The 22,496-nt window shown below is 40.0% G+C and overlaps 1 protein-coding gene and 1 long non-coding RNA gene across 5 annotated transcripts in view; one reads left to right on the top strand and one right to left on the bottom strand.

The window, feature by feature from the left end:
• The first annotated feature begins 228 nt into the window (after positions 1–228).
• Positions 229–6,654, top strand: LOC310894667. 2 transcript variants are annotated; one of them, XR_014580080.1, is made up of 2 exons: positions 229–5,987; positions 6,326–6,654. It is a non-coding gene; the product is annotated as an uncharacterized lncRNA (long non-coding RNA). The 2 variants fall into 2 exon arrangements; XR_014580081.1 differs by having other exon boundaries at positions 6,329–6,654.
• A 969-nt stretch (positions 6,655–7,623) lies between these two features.
• The window catches only part of UBE2E2 (ubiquitin conjugating enzyme E2 E2), a 213,046-nt gene continuing 198,173 nt past the window's right edge, over positions 7,624–22,496 (bottom strand). For all 3 annotated transcript variants that reach the window (XM_083825085.1, XM_083825084.1, XM_083825086.1), the window contains exon 6: positions 7,624–8,381. In XM_083825085.1, the coding sequence (XP_083681211.1) occupies positions 8,284–8,381 (98 nt within the window). In that variant the 3' untranslated portion in view covers positions 7,624–8,283. The remainder of the gene's footprint in view (positions 8,382–22,496) is intronic.

The following is a 22,496-nucleotide window of genomic DNA, read 5'->3' on the forward strand; positions in this document are numbered from 1 at the left end:
CGTGGAAGTGGCTTGTTCCTTTTGCCTGGACAGGGGTGCTGTACTTTGGGACATTTCTTTACTACTCTTGGGTGACATTTTGATCCTAATTTTCTCCCCCCCCCCCCACCCCCCCAAAAAAAGTTTTATTACTATATACCTCCTCATCAGTTCCTGTTAATGTTTTCTTTGTTTTACTTCCTGCAGTGCTGTCCCCCTCCTTGCACCTACCATCACGCTGTTGGGTGCTCTTGGGGCTGAACCCCTCGTTGGTCCTAGAGGCACCAGTGTGTGTTCAAAGTGGGCACACATATGTATATATACAACATGCATCAATACACATGTATCACATACATGGACATATTTATTTATGCTCTCAGGAGGACTGAGGAAACACCAGGCAGCCTGAGAACAGAATTTTAAGTCACGTCTCACAGCTGCAGTGGTTACACATTTTTGGCAGGATCTGGAGAGAAGAAACTTCCTTGTTCTCCAAGAAGTCACATCTAGATCCAGGTGCATGTAGCACGGATGCCCAGACTCAGCCCAATGGTCCCTTCATTGCCAGAGTGGGGGGAGGCAGAGCAGGTGGGAAAAGAAAAGGAAAGAATGCACCATGCACAAAGGTAGTGTATGCTATTTTTTTTTTTTTTAAAAAGACAAAAAAATCCCTCTTTACACCCAAACCAACCACCAACAGTTTCTTAACAGTGATTCTCCAGGATGGCGATTGCTAAAGCTGCACTGTGAATGTTACGTGGTACTGCTGGGACAGAGGGGAGATTGACTTGTCCTTATGTGAAGAAATATCTTATAGGAGAGCATTACGTACTGGCAATTTTGTCTTTATGCGTGGTCTCAAAATTCTGGAAAAATCCTTCTGATTCTGTTATGTTGAATTTGAACATGCCAGAGACTTCAGTAATTTTCCAGACACTCAGCCAAAGTGACTGCTTATAAAAACGTCAAGACCAGGACAATTTATTCCTGGCCAGGCATTTTATATTTACCAGGGTAGGAAAATCTTCATTAGCCATCAGCATGTAGTGGACTACTCCAGGTTTCTTTTTGGTCACAGAGCCACATGGTAGCTCTGAAAACCCAGGGTCTCAGCTGCAGTGCTGGTTGGCAGGAGGAAGGCGAGCAGGGCTGATCCCTGCAGCCCCAGGAACTGAGGTTTCTGCAGGGGCACACGGAGGTGCCCTGCCAAGGGACACCCCTAGTATTCGTGGGATTGGGTCTTCATGTTTCTGGTCACAGCCATGGGCCTGGTACGCGAGCAAGAGCCATGCAAAGCTATCAGACCTGGAAGAAGTAAATTGTGATACGTTTTGCTAAAACAGTTCAATATCCTGCAGCTAGCAGGGTTTGTCTTGCCCTAAGGGGGGATGCTGCAGGATGTATAGATGACTGGAGGATATGGGTAGCACATAAGCCCAGTGTGTATTTCTGTAATTATTTTACTTTTAATTTCCTCTTGGGCTTTGACTACATCCCATGTTCTCTGCCTCTAGAGTCTCAGTGCCACCACCTGAAAAATAAGATGTAGTTATTACACATAGCAGCAATAGCCAGGACATTAGCAGAACTCAAGTGCCAGCTGTCATTTTTTGCTTGCAGACTTTCCCAATCTTTTATACAAATTGAGAGGAAAACATTAGAAATAGAATTAAATTTTTTAAGACAAGTAAGTCCACATAGTACTACGCTGCACAAGTAGCAACATCTTGTTCCACTAGAAAACTTTTTATTGAAGTTATTCAAATCTGTATTTATTTTAAATAGATAAAGCAGCAAATTTACACAGTAATGAAATATAGTATTTCATGATGTATATTCTGAAATAGAAGAAAATGAGATTATTTCTTTAAGCGTATCAATTATTGAATTATCATAAGAACGTATGTATATAAATAATTCCACGAGCTTCTCTGATTAGATTACTTTGATATGACAGAGGGTGTTTTGATTATTCTTTGCTGCTTTGCAATAAGGATTTAAATTCTAAGTAGATTTCAGGAAGATTTTCTTCTAACACTGCAACAAGAGGTAGTGCATGGACAATAAATAATAAAGCAGAACAGGAAACAGTAGAGACTTTTTAATTCACACAATTATATTCCTGCATAAAAGATGATGAAGTTCCCTCTGCACACAGATTTATTTTTTATTTTTTTTGAAAGTTTCTTTGTATTTATTAGATAAGCAACATGTAGGGCATTTAATACAATCCATTTTGTTACTACTTACAAAACTCCTCTGACAAGTGCAATGGACAGTGCTGCTGTGAACTTGGAAGACAGGATATCTGGAGACAGCATTTGTGCCTCTGTGCAACCACTGAGCAGCAAGAGCAGTGCCTGATCTTTCACACCACTGAGCTTAAAGTAGGTTTTCTTTCCTTTTTTTTTTTTTTGTGTGGATGGCAGCAAACTCATGTGCTGGCTTCAGCTTTCCCTTCCTCAGTGAGATGTCCGCACACGGTGGTGAGACAGCAGTGGGATGCAAGGAGCCTGAAGCAGAGGTGACTTCGGTGTTTGGTGTGTTGGTGGCCTTAGCAAGGGGTTTGTGTTGCTGAAGCTCAAGTGAAGAAGATTTAGGAGCTGGGGAACAGCAGAAGAGAAGCAGGGATGACTGATGTAGAAGGCAAGCAGCTTGCATATGGTCCAAAGGAAGAAGGAAGGGATATTTTTGCAGGTCAATGGTGCTGAGGAGTGCTTGCTAGAGAAAGGCTCTTATAATTGGGATGTGTCTATGAAACGCAAATGGGAACAGTTAGAAGATGGGCAAAAGCGCAGTTAGACTTTGCTACAGGCAAGGTGTTTCCGAAGCGCAGTGGGCCAAGGCACTTTCTGTGCCTGTTTATGACAAGCAGAGAAAGGAGGGGGGGGCTGCATTGAAATCTGTATGGTAGGAGCTCCATTCACACTAAGAGACTCCCTTCAGGGGCTTACAAAGGGTATGAGTCAACTGCAAAGAAAAGAGGCATTTCACAGAAGCTGAAGTGTGACCCTTTGTTTTTCTTGACCCCAAGGTCCTCAGCGACACAAAAGGGGACCCTAGCACTGATTCTGCAGCAACAAATGCCTGTTGTGAATGAGTGTATTTGAGGAGCTGTGACAATGAGTGACCTGAGGTGCGTGTTTCCAGCCCTTGTTTCCCAAGGGACTGCCGAGGGGGGGACCCTGTGTGCAGCTGGACAGAGGCGAAGGAGATGGGGCTGTGGGGAAGCTCTTCCTGGTGGAAGCACGTCCATGGAAAGTCTCTCCAGAAATGCGTGATCTTGCTGACCTTGCTGACTACTGGGACAACTGTGACAGTGGTGTCTCTTTTTTTTTTTTTTTTTTTTTTTTAATTCGGTGCTCCAAAACCTGTAGAACAAAATACAGCTTTTACTTAATCTTTTTTTTTTTTTTTTTCCTAATTTAGGACTGGCAAGGGATTAGGATGGCTTAGTAGCCTTGTCTTTATTTCAGCCTTCCATTAGCCCATGACCATCTTCTTTCACAATCAAAGTAGACATGAAAGGGATGCTTTGCTTTGCCCTTTTCATCATCCTGAAGTGCTGCAGCTCCCTATTAAAGTTCATGATGGAATTAGGGAGCAGAATGATGGATTTAAAGGTGTCATAAAACTCTTCCTGGTTACTGGTAGTTCCCAAATATATACCAGTTGTGACCTGAGAGAGGCTGCTGAAGGCATCCCAGGCAGCCCTGCACTAGCTCTGCAGATCATTTGAGCTGAGGAAATGCATTTGCATTTGGATGTCATGCTAAGAAGGCAGGGCAGCACGGATTTCATTACTGCTAATGACATGTGTGGGAGAAGTGATTTAGTTTATAGCCAGTGCCAGGCGTGGCACAATGAGGAAGCACTTAATTCATACAAAGCTTCTTCTTGCTTCTGAGACTCAAAAATCTGGGGATTTCAAGCAGCTCTGGGAGGCCCAGTGTTACGTGACATGGTCTCGTTAGCACTGGGGCAAGAACAGTGCTGTGACGGGGCAGAGAAGGATGTTTTAAGATTTAGTACAGTTGTGGAAAAAAAGGATAGGAGTAGAAATGAAAGGAAATGAGAAGGAGGTGAGGAGAAAGAGCAACCCGGGATAGAAAACCAGCAGGTAGAGCTGGCCCCGCAGGAACCACGGCTGCCAAGGCTGGCCAGTTGGAATTGGGAGGTGCCAGAATTTTTACTGAGTCCTTGTTCTAATGTACCCAAAGCAAAACACAGAAAAGTGCATTGAGCCTGGGGGAAGGTGTCTGACTTCACAGAGAAATTTCTGAGAACTGGGAAGGAGAAAAGGGACCCCAGTACAATGCTGGGGCTGGAGTAGCTGGGAGCTGCTGCACGGTCTGAACCATCACAGGGCATCTCCATCCTCCAGTGGAGCTGTGTTTGCTTTTGCTGCTCCAGAAGGCACTGCCTCAGGCAAGAGGGAGCAGAGGGGGCCTGGGGCACATCCTAGTTAGGTCTTTGGGGGAGAAGGAAATTTTAATGCTTGGGCAACTTTGGGAAGAACTGTTGAACTGGGATCAGTATCTTGGGTGGCCTTTCAGCTGAGAGTAATGAATCAGTCAAGCAGAATAAAGCAGCCAGGGAGGAGAGGGTGCATGAGAAAGAGGAGCGAGTCAGAGGGATTAATGACAGAGATAAGACAGCCAGTGAGAGGGTTGTGTGCTGTAACAGCAGGCTGAAATAGCAACTGGGAGCACGCACTGCACCCAGAGCACGCGCTGGGCCCGGGGCACTCCCTGTTCTGGGAGGAGCACGGGTAGGAAGCCTACCTGCAGCACACAGCATGAAAACCTGAAGCAAGGTCTTTGAACAGGAATTATTCCTGCTTTATGCAACGCACAGCAGCTGTTTTTAGTGGATTGTAACCATTTGGATGCAATCACCCACAATGCATGCAATCAAAATGTTATGAGCTGCTAAAACTCGCTCCTGGAGCAGCCTCTGCAAATGCTGTCTCTGTAAATACAGGATGTTTTGGGGTACCTTAATTTGAGCTATGTTATTCTGTTATGTTCTGGAAAGGGAAATCAGCTGGTCAGTAGGACACAGGGTTGTGAAAACCACCTCAATAATTAGTGAATGAGGACTTACAGTTTGGAGAGGTCCCTGATTTCTGCTTCATCTGAGTTGTACTCAAAGGGTGTGGGACAGTGACATTTAGCAGGGCTTACAGGAAAGTCAATGCTGCTTTACCGGATATTGCAGCCGAAGTCAGAAAAGCTGTAAGATGCCTTTAAAGGACAGTTTTAGACAACTGTATACTATTGACTATGTTTTACTTTGTGTGAGTCATCTGAATGATCTTCATACCCAGTTACAAGAGGGCAGCATGTGGACTTCATCTAAAGAAGTTAGAAAGAAGATGATGTGGCATAAAAGAGGAAGCAGGAATCAGCTAAATTTGCAGAGCATCTGAAAACAAAGGCAGGACAGAATAATATGCAGTATTTTCTAGAGGTAGAAAGAAAATAGATGAAAAAGACTCTATGCCAATATATTTTTTTTTCAGTGAGGCTCTGGTGGCAGACTGAATTCTGTTGGGGATGGCTCATTTCTCCTCAGCGACAACAGCAGGTTTCCAATAATGCTGCATATTCCCCAGGTTTAGCAGATGAAGAAAAAGAATTACTTGGGAGGCAAATAGAGCAGATTTGCAAATAGAGGAGAATGTTTTATGGCCAGACTTGCAAACATTTGGCTCCTGCAGACGCCAGAAGACTCTGCATCTGCTTTAATCAACATGGGTTGATCCTTTCTGATTATTTCTTTGAGATCCCCACAGTTCTTAAGGCAGTAGTTTTATATTATCTATGACAAAGACACTGTTCAGCTTCACACAGAGGGCAACTTACCTGCAAACTTGAATTGTGCAGCTTTTGATCAGCAAGGAAGGTGAGCTGGAGCTGACGGACTGAGAACAGACATTTATTAAGCATTCTGTGATTCCCCTTCCAACGTACCTCAGCAGTCTTTCAGTTACATCTTCATTAGAGGTACAATTGGCTCTTCTGTTTACAATGTCTTCTTTACATTTTGGCAAAATAATAGATGATAGTAGGAACATTTCTTTGTGAAACATGTTTAAAATGTACCTTGGAAATTACTGCATTCTATTCAGCTGGGTGTAAATAAAGCCTTCAGAGCAGCAGACGCTTAAGTAATTCATAAGAAACCTGAAATTGGCCATTAATTGCTGTCTCAGGGGATACAGGTCTTTCATGGCACGAATCTCTTTAGCAGATGGGATAACAGGAGAAGTAATGCTGTTACTCTACTGAGCAAGATGCAGTTGTCCTTTTAATCTTTTTGCTCCTTTGTTGTATTTTTACAGCAGGAAGGTTCCCTTCAGACCTGGAGGCACTTCGTGGTGAGTTGGATGGTGAAAGCAACTTCCAAGGAAAGCACATACAGCAGTTGTCCTGAGAAGGTGTTCTAGATCAGAGAAGTCTGTCTTCTGGGTTTTGTTTTGTTTTTAAATTGTTATTACTCTTTCACATCTGTATCTGGGATTTGTTGGCCTGGCTGGGCTTGTAAGCAGTTGGCTTCTGCAGACACCAGAAGACTCTCCGTTTGCTTTGATCAAAACAGACTGATTATTTCTTCAAGAAAAATAATACACTACCTACAATAAAATTCAGCTTCTATTCATACAGAGGATAATTCACCCGTAGATTCAAGATGCGCAGCTCTTCAACTACTAGCAAATGGCTGAGGGAAAAGCAGAACAGCCTGGCCGTGCTGAGCCGCATGGTGGTTGGTGTAGGGGAACCGTGCTGTCACCTTGACTCCTTTAGTTTTCAGGACAGTCAAAGTTGGGTTGGCATGCAATGGGACTGGGTTTCCATGTAAGTTTATGGTGTTCCTATTGAAACGTATCATCCTTAAGGTAAGTTCTTCCTTAAATGTAAGAGGAAGAGAGAGAGGGAGAGGGCAGCCAAGCACTTTATATGGCATCTGTAACATTTAATTATATGAGACAGGGATTTTCCAGGATGCCATTGCAACACAAAGAACATTTAGATATCAGCATCACAGTATATATTTTCTAAATCACAACACCCACACATTTCCTTAGCCAAGAAGAAGTTTTCCTTCTATGGCTGCATATCTAAAATTAGCTTGAAGGTCAAATCTGAATAGAAATACCCTTGCCATTGAATGAGCTGGGAATGATTGGTGCAATGGGCTCAATTTTCCCATCGAAAACCTTCATTTATTTTTTTTAAATAACAGTTGCTTTTACAATTAAAGAGCTTGGAGAAAGGCAAAATGAGGCCCGCTGTATAAAATCGTCATCAATATTCTGCTTCCATTGCAAGGCTATTTTTATAGCCAACCATTTCAAAAGTAACAAGATGGATATGGTGAAGCTATAGTAAAAAAGATTCAGCAAGAGGCTTCAGAATAGCTGAGCTGAGCACCAGCATGTGAAAGAATGGCCTTAAAATTTGGAAGATGTTTGTATATGAAAGATCTACACAACGAAGAATTCTAAGTTAAGAAATGTATTGTTAAGAACAAATGAATAATCTAGGTCTAAAAATAGCTGCTTAACCTGTAGTTGTATTATGTGAGGACTAGGCAGCCTATACTGCACAAAGGCAAAAGCACCGTCTTGCAAAAAGCGCATTTATCAGCCACAGTGTTTTATTGAGTGCTTTAATAATACAAGTGTACATCAACTGATCCACAGTCAAAAGTGGCAGGTCCCTAAGAAATTTACAAGCACTTTTCTTTTAAGTAAATCAAAATACATATTAATTTGTTCAACGCAATAGCCTTTTGTGTGGGAAACGGAAGGCTAGTGATAAACACAGTCTTAGTAATGCACAGTGATTCTTGATTTTAAGCTTTTATACAAAACTTGTTCCCAGTAGCATGCACCCACCATTAAAGACTTCAGTACAAAAAAATAACCCTAAACACTACATTTAAGTAGAAACGAGATATAATTCTGAATTTGTTTGTTTTCCCAAAAACCACATGAAAGAAAAAAAAACACACATTAATACAAAGCTTTGTGACAAAGCTCTATACTATTACAGATCCAACATTCTTTGCACTGATAACCAAAATTCCCTGTCTACATTTGAGGGAAACAACTTTCAAGTTAACAGAACAAAAAACCCCCAAACAAATAAAAATAAAAATAAAAACAAAAAGAAAGTAAGGACAACCTTTTGTCACAAAATGGTTCAAAATTTAATAAAAAATAAGAATGAAGGGAAGGGCTATTGATGCACTTAGTGAATGTGCTTGCACAGGTCCAGCAAATCCTAGAGGAGGTTCCTATGTGGCATATCGCTTGGTCCACTGTCTGGCCATTCTGTCATGCTCTGCTCTGTTAGTCATATACTGAGTGGCAATACTTCCAACCAGGGGGTCAGCTGAAAAGGAAACACAAACCATTAAATGCTTGTCAGCTTGGGAAGGATGAAAAAGCTACTCTCAGATTCAGATTTATTCTGTTCTCTTGGCTTTAACTGTAAGAACAAGGTGCCTACATATATTATTCTCATTTTGAAAGCACGCATGCATACAGGAGGAAAAGAACAAGAGGAAGGGGAGGAGCTGGCTGGGCAATTAGTTATACATTTTTGGTAGACATACGACTAGAACCATTCTCTAAAATTCTGCCTCACGAACAAATGTTCCAATAATTTCAGTTTGAGCTAAAAGTGGCAAGAAGAATTTCAGGTGATAAGAATGAACATACTAAAAGTCATTTAGTTATGGTATTAAACTTCCATGGGCAATGCATGGGGCAATGAGTACTATTTTCAAAGCAGCAAAAGTTTATTCCAGACTTTGGGAACTGGCATTTCATTTGTGAGACCATTCTGAGTGCTCATATGGCCAGAATGCTATATGATTCAGTCTTCTTTGGCTACTTCTCTATTTCCAAAAAGAAGGAATAAACAGAAAAAGTAATTTTACGTTAATCTAGATCTACAAATTACTTCCCAAACAAATGAATAAAATCAGTTAGCCCTCTAAGAAAAACAAACCAAGAAAAGACTTTCCCAGAACAGACAGTGTGCAATCAACATTTTTCTCAGGCAACATTTTTTTCTTCTCAGTTTAATGCAGATGAAATGCACAGAGATTTTTCTTTTTGGGGGGACCCATACTCTTGATAGTTCTCCTGCAACAGTACATTTCCTGAGACTATATCACCACACCATGCAAGTTCAGTAGCACTGTGACCATTTTTTCCCTGACTTTGGCAAGACACATTTGACTTCTTATTAGCAGCAGTTAATAATCAGCTCTACAGTTGACTGAAGATGGTGCCATTGAACAATATGAATACCAGCTTCCCCGGTACAGTCATAATCTGAGTGTTGTGTTTGCACAGCATTATTAACCACCGAGATTCCCGGAGCGAGATGTCAGGCTGTCTGCAAAGCAGAGTAAATCTGGTCTTTTTTGTTTGTTTGATGATAAGTGTTTATGATAGGATAAATACATTGCTTTAGCCAAAAATCAATTGATTGGCTTACTGCCAACAGTACTGAATATTAGTGGATAATATCTAATGAAAAAAATTTTTTTGCTTTGAATATTTACCCTGCACTTTCAGAAGAGCCTGTGCTTTGAATCCTAAATTCGCACCTTCTAAATTAGTAAGGCGAGTTACCACTGCAGCTATGGCACGCTAAGTCCCTGTAGTCTCAGTCCTGCAAGCACTTACTGCATATGCTTAACTTCAATATCTTAATATATCCAGAGGAGGTCATCGAGGCCTGGACTTTGCTATTTTTACACATACGGGTATCAAAGAGGTATAGCTGAGCTAAGATCCATTTTAAAAGTTTCAGAATAGAAAGTATATAACCTTTAGCTCCTCAGACAAGGAGAAGAACTATATGGGGGGTAACTGGAAGGATTTTGGTCTGTGCAGATGGGAGGCTGACACTTTACTGGTGTTTAAGGAGTGCAAAGTTGTTCACGGCTGGAATGAGGTTTGAGAAGAACTAAATGAGCAACTTGGGGAATGGGAAAAGGCAAAACTTCTCTTGATAAAAATTTAGGGAGCAGCCTGAGGGAAACCTTGTCACAGTGACTGTATAGCTCAGGGATGAGTCTGACAGCACTGCTCCAACTTCCCACAACCTCCTGCCTGAAGAAACATTTCCGCACAACTACATAGAAATGGAGACTATGGGTGGAACTCAAAAGGAATCCTTGGAGCAAAATTTGATGAATTTGTTGGTTTTGATGCTGTTGGGAAAGGTGAGGTGTGTTTTGGCCTCTGAAGCAGCTGATGGTGACTGCCTGCAAGAATGTCATGGCATTGTCATTTGGAACACGGCAAGTACTATCTCAATAACATACATCTTTGGGAGGATTTGGGAAGTACAGGCTCCTTCTCTTACCTCCTCCTGTCATGGGAGGGTGGCTACTTTCTTTTGGGGCGGCTGAATCAGCGAGAGTTGTTTTTGTCATGAAAGCGGGGAAATCAGTTGAAGCCCAGTAATGTAAGACACAATGGGTTGTGTCTCCTGTGGAAAGAATTCCCAGATCCATGTGTTGATGATGTCCTCCATATTGCTGAAGTGAAGACGGTGGTTCCCTACCACATGTGTGTGAGGGGAGGAAGGAAGGGAATGAAGCAGCCTGAGGAAAGATGATTTTTTTGCCAAAGCAGTAACTGTGTGCAGTACTTTAAAATACTGTCTAAATTCATGGCTTGGTGATGATGCTGGCTGTGAAGACAAAGAGAAATATTTAGCTGTAAGCCTTTGTCTTTGTGTGTTTTGTTTTGTATTTGGGGAAGGAGTGGAGGTGACAGGTGACTACCTGCAAGATGCTTGAGGTCTATCTAGCTTTTGCTGGAGGTGTGTAAATTCCCACCAAGAGAGTGGTCTGTGAATCAACTACCATCTTGGCGTGGCTGCCTTGAGTCAGGGCCTCCTCCACCAGCACCTGCCTGTGTGAAGCAGGAGTGCTGACGCAAGGAGCAGTACTTGCCTGCCCTACCATGAGCAGGACCAGCGGCACCCACAGCCAGCTGTGGATTGGAAGCTGCTAGAGGTTGCTCTCAGTAATAACAGAAATAACATTGTTCTTTGCAATTTGGCAGCTTGTCTATACATTTTATTGCTTACAACAACGTTGAATAAAAGAACAAAACCACAGTCTGGCAAATTCACTTGCTAGTTTGAGATCCCAATCTGAAAGAACAGACAAATACTTCTTGCCAGAGAGGCTCCTAAGTCACATCTCTGCCAGAGGGTCTTGAGTTGTGTTGTCATTACTTGTGAGGACTTTTAATAAGGACTTTTCAACAGGTGTTGGAAGAGCCAGTGTATTTTAGCAGTTCCTGTGAAGCCATAAAACCATCAGGAGGCACAACAGTTTTGTTTGGGAAGTCAGGACAACTGGTGAGAAAACTTTTCACTTCAGATCAGAGTCGCCCAACTAGTGGCACACTGGCCAAGTTGATACAGCAGACTGCATTTGTGCTGGTGGACATACGGATGGTGTGTGAACTCCAGACATGCAAATGGTCTCGTTTTGCACCTGCATGAAGATGGGCACCTTTAGGCCCAAGCCACAATGTCCCTGCTGGAGGAGGCAGCTGGACAGCAGGCCCAAAGAGACATCTCTCACCACTTAGTGAGTCATGAGTTACCATCTCTACGTAGTTCATGGCAACAGGCCATAAAATGAAATTTATAATATAAATAAAAGCAACTTAATTAAAATAATATTGAAGATTTCATCCTCAATACGCACAGCCTGTGCCCATAGTGTTCAAGTCCTACAAAAGACCGAGGAAGAGGAAGAAAGAATAGTACCCATTTGCCCCCTCTACAAACTGGCTAATGGCTGAGCATCGGCCGGTTCTCAGCTGGGCTACACAGCACAAGGAGCATTGTGAAATCATCATTAGCAGGGCCAAATATGTAGTTATAAAACGACTGCTGCATAAACTATCCAACTGAAAGGTGAAAAGGAATACTGGATCTCAAAACTCAGAATTACTTTTCCCATGTTTCCATTCCTCATTACTGTAAACCTGTTTCTTATTTTCCATTTGTATTTATCTGTGGTTTTATTCTCAATGTTAGAAATTTGTTTGCATAATTAGTAAACCACTCTAGCATTTTTCTTTTTTTTTTAGGAAGTAGTGTGATTCATCAGTGAATCAGGGTTCATTTCAGAAATCTACTCCCAGTGGGGCTTTGTCCAAATGTCAGTGAAAACCAGGGGTTCAGAATATAAAGAAATGTGTTATCAGCAGGACCTAGTGAAATAAATGACAATAAAGCCACAATAAATTACTAATAAGAACAGCATAATTAAGCCATATTCCAAATGCTATAAATTAAGGCGAAAACAGAACAAAACATTGTTGTGGAGAACACTGTCACACATGCAGTCTCAGGCAATGCCACTCTTGGAAACATGGGCAATGAACCCCTTCAAACCATGGGCAACTGCTAGCCTGGCAGGATGCTTGTATATTGGGACCTCTCGGATCCCCAGACGCACCATGCCTGCCTTGAGAGCTGGTGTGGCCATGGTGTGACATCTTCCACACACAGCTCCCCTTCTGTCCTGTGGCCAAACAGCGACACCCCACCGGAGTGCTGCATATTTGGGAACCTGGGACAACAAAGAGCAATTGTGTGCTGCACGTGATGGGGAGAAGAGCTGGGTGAGATGAATTCCTGCCTCTTCAGTGGTTGGATGTGCTGCCCTGCAATGACTTGTCATCTTCTTTTGCAGCCACTTAATATGACTGTATAAGGAAGAACATTTGTATCTCATATCTGTTGTGAGGCTAATCAAATTTACAGCCCAATTCTGGGGAGTTAATGCTATTGGGGATTTGGATGAGCTGAGGTTTGGTCATTACAAAATTTCAGCTGTGTTTAATGCTAGTTACACTGCTTTATCATCCAGAAGACAGACTATAATTCTTCTTTAAAACTACTTTTCCCCCAAATAAATGAAAATATATTGCTACGCTGTATTTTTCTCTGCTTGTATTTTTACAGCTATTTCTATGTCAGCAAATAGCAATTTCAGAGCAGAATTCATCTCCTGGGCTTTCCAATGCTCTTTTAAAAATACAGCAAACATACTCTAGTGAAATAAAAAATGGAGATAGTGTATTTAACAGCTTGATTTCAATGTGCCTTCTCCATCAGCCACATGATATGCAATGAAATTCCAATTGGTAGTGCCAATATGGTTAACGAGTCACACATTTAGACTTAAAATGTACATTATGGGTGTTTGTATGCATTATATATATATATTTATGAGCATTTATAAAATAGAATAATATTTCTATTGCAGCATTTTACAGTTTTAATAGAGAACAGCTGATGGAGCCAGTTATTACGCCATCAGAAATGAGTTCTCAGAAAGATTTCTGGAGCACCTTAAAAACTAAAAACCACAGCCCTATAAAAATTTCATAGTTTCTTTAGCCAAATATTTGATATATATATATATATGTATTTTATTTTTTTTTGGTTTGGGTTTAGATTCAACTCTGTATCAGGGGGAATTTTGAAGAGCTGGCCTCCAGCTGATGAAGCAGAATTAAACTGGAAGAATTTCCAAAGGTTAGATGCAACTTGAAAGGTCTTATTCTGTCTCTTGAGCCATAAACTACTCCTTTCTCATAGCTATGAGAGGCATCCCATTGAGAGGCTCTATGGAACTACTTGTACTGAAACATCAGTCACCAAAAATTAAATCTGCTTTCCTTTCTTTGAACCAGTTGTGTGAAAAAAACAAAAAGCTTTTTTTTTAAATAAAAAATCTCTTTGGACTTCAGTTACATGTTTAGAAGAGATTTTGATTTTTGGAATACTGATTAATTTTTTAGGTCTCTTTCCATGTATTCTGCTGTACTGCTTTTTGAATTAAAAAAATTGGGATTGCTTGCTTTTTCAAACTCTTCTAAGGAAAAGTGCAGGTGCTCCGTATATCACCTACTGTACAGCTGCCTTGGAATCATCTTTACACAGCAGCATAGGCAGGATTGGTTACCCAGAAATTAACCCCCCCCCCCAAATTAAATTTAATATTTTTAATAACTACATTTTGTTTGGTGATTTCAGTGCAAATAGCAGTGCAGGACAGTATATATTCCCACAATGGCTTGCAGTGAAAACCAAGTTTTCTGAATCCAATTTTTGTGGTTTTTAATATTGTACCAACCTTTAAGAAATAGGTCCCAAAAGCCAAACTAAAAAAAAAAAAAAAAAAAGATTGGGGAAAAAAGCAGAAACTAATAATTCTCTGTAACACCAGTTTTCTTAACAGCTAATGCTGGCAGCTTAATACACACCAAAAACATCCTTAATTTTAAAAATATATTTTGTCTCTAATTATACTCTCATGTTGTTTTCAGTGATGTCCAGGCTTGTCTTATAGGGACACTAGCCAGTGAAAACTGAAGTCAAAAGCAATGCGAGACATGCTACGCCAAATATGTCATAGAACAATTTAATACTCCAAGAGGAAGGGATTAAGAAAAGATGAATTGTTTGTGAGTAATTTTATTTATAGTGTCACTTTGCCTTAGGAAGTTTCCACAGTTTGCCACATGTCACCTATTTTCAACTTAATGAACTCCTAGAAGACCATGTCAAGGATACTGTGCGTCTTGATGTGGAAAATGAGGCATGTGAAATGCATCATAGGATCCTTCGGTGATCTTATAGTAGCAGTGCTGCTCTCTCTCTTGCTATCATTAATAATAATGCACAGGCTAAGTAATTCTTTGGAGGCAGAGGCAGGTGAAGTGGCACACTGAATTACTCCACTAACCTTTCACCTTCAAAAAGAGTGTTCAAAAATCAGGGCATGAGTGAAAACGAGTACAGCGTGGCACTAATCCCTGTTTGTGCAGCAATAAAACTAGCCTCGCAGTTGGAAGTCTGATCAACACATGCTTATGAACTGGAACAACAGAATGATTCAAGCCAGAACAAAGAGCAGTAGCGGGGCTCTGGATTGCTTTACACACCCTACAAGCAGAAGCACAATTTATTCCCGGCTTTCATAAAATCACCGTTCCAACTATCCATAGATAATGCATTTATCCATCTATGAGGCTCTTTGAAAACTGTACAGAAGAATGATGAAGTGATCAATAAACACTATAAAAAGCAAAACAAATAAAATGGATTGTTTCAGTAAAGAAAAAAAGTGGTCCTTAGAGGAGAAAAGAACAAATTCTAGAAAGTCAGTGAAGTTATTATCCATTTTAGCAATTATAGCTTAGAGCAGAAATCATATGATATGGACTGTAACAAACTCTGCTTCTTGTTTCAGGAACTAGTTGTGCAGATTTCGCTGGCCACAGCTCAACATTCAACAGAATAATTCTAATATATATAGGCTACGTCAGTGTGCTAAAACATCAAAATACGCCTGCTGGAATTGCTTTAGAGCTCATGTACCTCATTAGGCTCTCTGCTATGGCTGACGTGGCTTTGATGAAGTGGACAACCATATGACCCTGTGCTTACACAGAGCCAAGGACTTTTCTGCTGGGGATGCCCAAGGAGCTGGGAGGGGACACAGCCAGGACAGCCAACCCAAACGGGCCAAAGGGGTGTCCCACACCATGTGGCGTTGTGCTGAACAGTAGAAGTGGGGGGAATTGGCTGGGGGGCAGGGGAGAAGCTGCTGCTCAGGGTCTGGCTGGGCATCAGTCACCAGGTGGTGAACAATTGCATTGCACATCACTTGCTTTGTATATCATATTGTTATTATAATTACAATCATAATTATTATTGTTATTATCATCATCATCATCTCTTCCTTTTCTGTCCTATTAAACTGTCTTTACCTCAATCCATGAGTTTTTACCTTTTTTTAAATTTCATTTTTCTGATTCTCTCCCTCATCCCACTTTGGGGTATAGGGAGTGATTGAATGGCTGCGTGGTGCTTAGCTGCCTGCCAGGTTAAACCACAACAGTCCTTCAAGGGTTCTTCCCACAAAAGAAAAATAATGAGAGATTCAGTAAGATATCCTTTGACATATTCTTCTTAGATACTAGGTGATCTAACGTGTTGGAGTCAGAAGAAACAAAGACTGACTTTGTTATGTCACTTCTCAGTTTCAGACAAAACCCAGGACTGTCTTTCCAGGTATAACATGGGAAATAAGGAAATACAGGGCAGATGTTTAAGAACCTGAGACAAGGTCTCAGCAGATCTGAACATTTACACTCATCACCTCCGCAGTCAGGGAACTAAGTGAAAGTTGTGCTATATAAAATAGCTTGGAGGGTGTATAACTTTAAAGCCTAAGTTTTCAAAAAGGCTTTGTCCATAGATAGGAAAGCTAGCCTAGTGGTCACTGTGCTAACATAGGGATAAAGGAGACTTATGATTTTGCATAAGGCTTCCTATTAAGTTATATTCACCAGTACATCCCACAGGCCTGGTCACCCAATCATCTAGTCCTTGCCTACCTCTCTAGCTATACACCTAAAGCCTTTTTCCCGGGAAAGATCAGGGTAGGTATAGAAGGAGAAAGAGAACATGATAAAGAATGGAAGATCCTGAGGTCTCTTTCTGTTGTACAGCCAGGGTATGTGTCTGGGCAGGTAAGCAGGGAAGCAGTCACATCACGCTGCTTGCAAGGAGTGAAATTCTGGAGTGCTTCATGGTCTTCGTGGTTTGCAAGTAGTCATGATGACCCTAAGAAAGTTAAGTGCCTTATTTCCCATCTGTAAAAGTGAGCTAATGCTTCTCCACCACACAGGATATTCTGAGAATACATACACTAAAAATTGCAAGCTATCTGGCTACTGTAGTAAATGTGGCTGTATAGATGTGTCATAAAGAGGCTGTACGCCATGACTTCACTCTAAATTTTGAGTTCTGTGGAATCGTCAGAAACACACCTGACTTCTGTTAGTTCATATAGTGTCTGGAGGAGTTGTTACACAAATATTAAGGCATATATGACTTGATTCCAATGTCCAAACTGATGTCTGGAGGAAGATGTTACCTATCTTCAAAAATAAAAGCGCTCTGCAAATCCAGTTTAGAAAACATCCATTTACTAAAACATTTTGGATATATGGAAGGAGAAATTCATCCCTCTCTCTAGACTTGCATTTGATTGCTGTCAGGCTACCTACCACAGATCTGTGTGAAATATGAGGCTGCCTCAGAAAAAGATGTTTCAGAAATAAGGAGTATTATCTGGCCCAATTTTATTAACATGGCTCTTAAAAGAAAACGCTGGCAGTGATTCATCTCTGTATCTTGCCAAGGGAAATCATTCTTGTCATTTTTTTTTTCTGTCTGCAGTTTTTAGCAGGGTTTCTATAAACTTCAGGGGCTGGCTGGGAGTTAGCTGAGGCAATCATGGATCAACGAGGCACAGTGTACCGATCTTGAAGAGTTGTCTTTAATTAAGGAAGAACATGCACCTATTAGAAGTGCTATCATGCTGGAACAATTAAAGTTCTGAAATAACACACTTTACTTTGACGCTTGGATGCATTTCAAAATTAAAAGCATGGATACATTAGTGAAGTATCTGTTCACAACAATGAATTTGATTGAGAAACAGTCATTGTCATTAGAAAAAAAATTAATAAAAAAGTTTTAGTAACTAAGAACCTGATATGGAAAACATTACATGGCACATGGCTTGATAAAATTTCAGCAAATATATTATAACAATATGCATTCACCTCATGAAAGATCATTGAGTAGATAATAAGGGAATTACTCAAAATGCTGTCAAACAACCAAAATGCTAAGATCCATACCGTAACTGGCATGTATCCATAGGCTGATAACTATATTTTCAGAAAAAACAACCACCACCTGTGGATGTTTATTTTTGTCTCAAGATTTACTGAAGGAGAGAGAGGTATTCTATATGATTTCCAGTGTGTTTAAAATTTCTTTTAAAGAAAAAAGAACCATTTTTTTTTTCTGGATTTCTCTCTTCTCACTTCCCACTAATTACCGTCTCTGAGGAAAGGGGTGACCTGTGAGTCTTGAACATCCCAAATGAACAGTTTAATCCCAAAGTAACTGGGTATAAAGGCATTTCCCGTGCCCATGCTTTGTATACTGTCAGACATCCCATAACTACAGGCACCAAATGTAGATTTGTAACTGCAAGAAACCAGTTGGTCCAACAGGATCCACCTACTGTGTGGATTTCCAGGGGACAGGGAGGGGTGCGAATATTACTGTATAGGTACTGCATTGTCTTGTCTTTTGGTTACGTTTTGATGGTGAGAGGAAAATGAGTCCCAAAGGTATCTTCACTTTTAGGAGAAGGGTTTGAATGTGAGCAATACCAAAATCTTCAACTTAGACACATCAGGGTCATTTTAGGTCAGATACAGGAGTCATCTGAATCCTGCTCTTGAATCTATCCGTTTGTTCCTTTACCGCAATTAATCCAGGGAGTAACTAGAAAAGCCTGCATACATTATGAATGCTGCTTATTTTGCTTTAATCTGATTTTCTCTTTCTTGTCCTTTTAAATCTTGTTATTAATTCAACTCATTTAAATCCAAAACTGTTATTAGGAATCCCATACAGAATGTCAAAGGAATACAAGAAGCTTTTACTTACAAAGAGGAAGGTTGGTGAAGAATTTTAGTCCTATTAATACCAATAGGACTCCCTTTCCATAGTCCAGGGCCTGAAATCCCTTGGGAAGGTGAACATCCCTTGGAACAGGAATAGGAACTTCGATGTGCCTTGCATTAGCACACCTCTTACTGCTTTCCAGTAACTCAAAAATAGTCTGGCCTCTTAATTATTTAAACTCATCTATTTAAGTTGCCTATTTTTCCGTTCTTCCCAGGGAACATGTGGAAGGAGGTTGCACCATGAGGCAGTGGAAGGAAAATGCCTGGAAATGACCATGTGGTGCTTAGGGACATGGTTTAGTGGTAGACTTGGCTGTGTTGGGTTAATGGTTGGACTTGATGTTCTTATAGGTCTTCTCCAACCTAAATGATTCTATGATTCTATGTTCAGGGGTTTTGTCGCCATGGCCCAGATGGGTTTTTAATGGGGCAGACTTCTTGGGGCTTTTAAGGAATGCAGGCAAGGGTCATTTGAGCCAGGCTGTGTGATGGCATGTTGAGACTGTACCTCATGCTTGCCATCTGTATCTGTGTCTCACACTCTCCTAGAGGAGGCGTCCCAAAATGTTATTGTGCTGTGAATGTACGAAATACAGGTGCCTTCTCAGCAGAGTATGGGAGAGGGGTCTGTGGAGTCAGTGACGTGTGACACTTGACAGGTTTCTGACAGTCCAGAGTGGTGAACTTTGATCCCTTGGGTGCTGCAGAATGTAGAGCAACAATGTCCTACCAAAAGATGCATCCAAGGAAGATGCTTGTACCAGTGCACAGTGGCTCAATAAAGCATGAAAAGTGGGGTACCATCCTGAATATTTACACAGGCTAGTTATAGCAGTACTTCCGGAGATACTAAGTACTCAGGTGACATGGAGTACTGCAGAACGGGAGCAGGGTGGTGCCAGCTCTGGCAACGAGGAATCAGCAGGTGAGTGAGAAAATAACCTCATTTTAGTAACCAAATGGACTATCCATTTCTAAATTAACTTCTGAACATGAATATAATTAAGCTTAATTAAGAACAAGTTCTAATAGGACTAGAAGGAAAAACAGGTTAAACAAAATAATTAGCATTCATCATGCAGGCAGGTTTGGCTCCTGGATTAGTTGCAATGAAGTTACATGACAACTCTGGATGAAGATGGAATTTATGACATTTACAGTGATAATTTTATATTTAATAACAGGTAAAATAACTTCCATTGGATATCCTATCTTTCCTGTGTGAGGGATCATACTGACTCCATTATCATGCCTGGCTAAATGATAGTCAATTTGTCAAGGGATTTCAGGCATTGGCCTATAAAGTGCTAAGACTGATCTGTAGGAAAAAATGTACAAGGTAGAGATGAAAAAGACATGGAAGGTCATAAGGGCATTCCTTCTGCTAGTATAATATTGTGTCTTACAGTTATTTCTAGTTCTATGCCACTTTATCTAATCCGTATTATAAAAACCATGTGATGAGGATTCCTGCCCTTGAGAATTCTCCAAAATCTAATTCATCTTAAAGCTGCAAAATGCTCCGATCCATACAAGGGCCTTTTTTTCTACGCCTTGTGCTGATGGAACATTCTACAAACAATTTATTAATCAAAGTTCTATTCCTGTGTCCCATATGAAAACGAAATCTTACATTACAGCCCATCTTTAGGTTTAGGACAGTTACACCATACACTTTGCTATTTAAGTAACTGTCGCCTACTCCGATTAATGCACCTGAACTTAATTTGCTATGAAAATAGGGATTCTGAAACACACACTGCATATAATTTGACTTATTTCTTGCCTTTGATGGATCTGCAAAACTGTGAAAAAACAAACAACTGTTTCCTCCTCCCCTGCTGAATAATGTAGAAAATTAGCCATGCAAAATACAAAAAGACATATCTTGCAGTAGCGTAAATCATCTCTAAAGGTAGAATCTGAACAACTCAGGAATGCTAATTTCTGAAATCCTACTCAAGGAAGTGAGAGACTAAATGATTTAATAGCTAGCTTATTTACACCCAGGATTATAAATATTGTTTTAGTTTAGTCAGGACTGACTCTACATTCTTGTTGTGAATCTGCTAAAGAGCCAAATTTAGCAAGCTTTTCAGGAACTTACAAAATATGCAATGGTGTGATTTCTATGGTGAAACAAGAATAACTGTATTTTAAGGACAGGATGAAGTAGCCTTAAAATAGTTGTGTTAATCAGTGTCCTGGAGGTGGCTCATAGACAGTTAGAAATGTATGGTAATACATTTAAAATTCTTCCCTTGCCTTCATGTAAGAAAAGGCATAGCAGGAAAAGAAACAAGCAAGCAAACAAACAAACAAAAACCAACACAATAAAATTGAACAAAGTCTAAATGAGATATCGGGGGTAAGATATTCAGCAGGAGTGATGCCAATTTGTTCCAGCTGAGATTTCAGCTATTTGTACTAACTGAAATAATGAATATTAGATAAAATTATTATGAGATTAGAGAATTAAGTGTAGGGATACAGACAAAATATGATGTCTCACATTATTTACTTTCTAGTTTTAATTATTTTTCCCTTATACATATACAGTTCTATTAGTGAGAAAATATATCCATTAAGGAAACAAGAATAATTTTCATCAGTGGAAATAGAATTGTCTAAGCCAGTGTAAATAGGAACATGTCTGCATTGGATAGAAAAAATCTGCATGAAACAAAGAAAATACACATAATGAGGACTTTATATTTTATATATATGAAATAACTGCTTTATCTAAACCCTTTACCTGGTAAAATATTTAACATTGATGACTTATTTTGGTCCTGGTTTGCACAAAGATTTACTATGGGTATGCATTAAATTACCTGTCTTCCCCCTATGGTAATACCATAGGAAATCTCCACTGGCATTATTTTAAATTACATATGTTTATTGGCAGGAAAATATATTGTAACCTTTTGTATTTGTAGCATTTATCGCTCATGCATTTTTACAAGTACTTTTAATTTCATGATGGCTAAAGTCCATTTACATTTATTTATTGATATAGATGTACAAGGCCTCTTTATTTATTTTGGATTTTGGTCAATCTTTGATTTAATCAAATGCCATTGATCGTTGCATATTATTATATCTGAAGTTCAATTTTTCTCACATTGCCTTAAATGAAAAAAAAAAAAACAAAAACACAATAGGAGTAGAAAATTTATTGAAAAGGACAAGAAATCATTAACAGCATTGTCAAACCTTTCCCATTTAAGGAATGATTAAATCTAAGCTTATTTTGTCTGGAAAAAAAAAGACAAAAAAAATGTGACAGGTACTTTTATAAAGGAGATTATTAAAAAGAAGTGGTCTTGCTGATCCTTTCATAGTGAGGAAAGAACACAAACAAAAACAAATCAACACATTTAGAGAAGGTTGAAATGAAGTAGATATTTCATACACCAAATAGTTGAACACATACAAGAATACAGTGTAGGAATACTAGAAGGTAATTTAGGAAAATTAAGAAAGGTTTAGGAAGCACACTAGTCATGGCACCACCTAAGTTACCACTGCTAAGGCTTTTACTGCTCATGCTACATCACATAATCTGATCATTAGCTGTGGTTAAGAGGGAATTTCCTCTCGAATATTACGTGTGAGTGAAGTGCTTTGAGGGAATTTTACACTTTTCACTGAACCACTGAGCAATAACCAGTTGCAGGCAACATACCTACTGAATGGCGCATGACTGTTTTTCTGCTTGAGAATGGCTATACTGTTCCTTTTAACCATCATTCTTTGTAGAGTTACAGATACACCAGATAAAAAATAAAGGATAGGGTAAGAGCATGTGTGACAGGTATCTGGAGCTATAGCTAATGACTTTAGACACCACAAAATCCAGATTGAACATTTTATTTTTAAAAACTAA

This window comes from Anser anser (genome assembly GCF_964211835.1).
Source record: "Anser anser genome assembly, chromosome: 2".
Lineage (NCBI taxonomy): Eukaryota > Metazoa > Chordata > Aves > Anseriformes > Anatidae > Anser > Anser anser.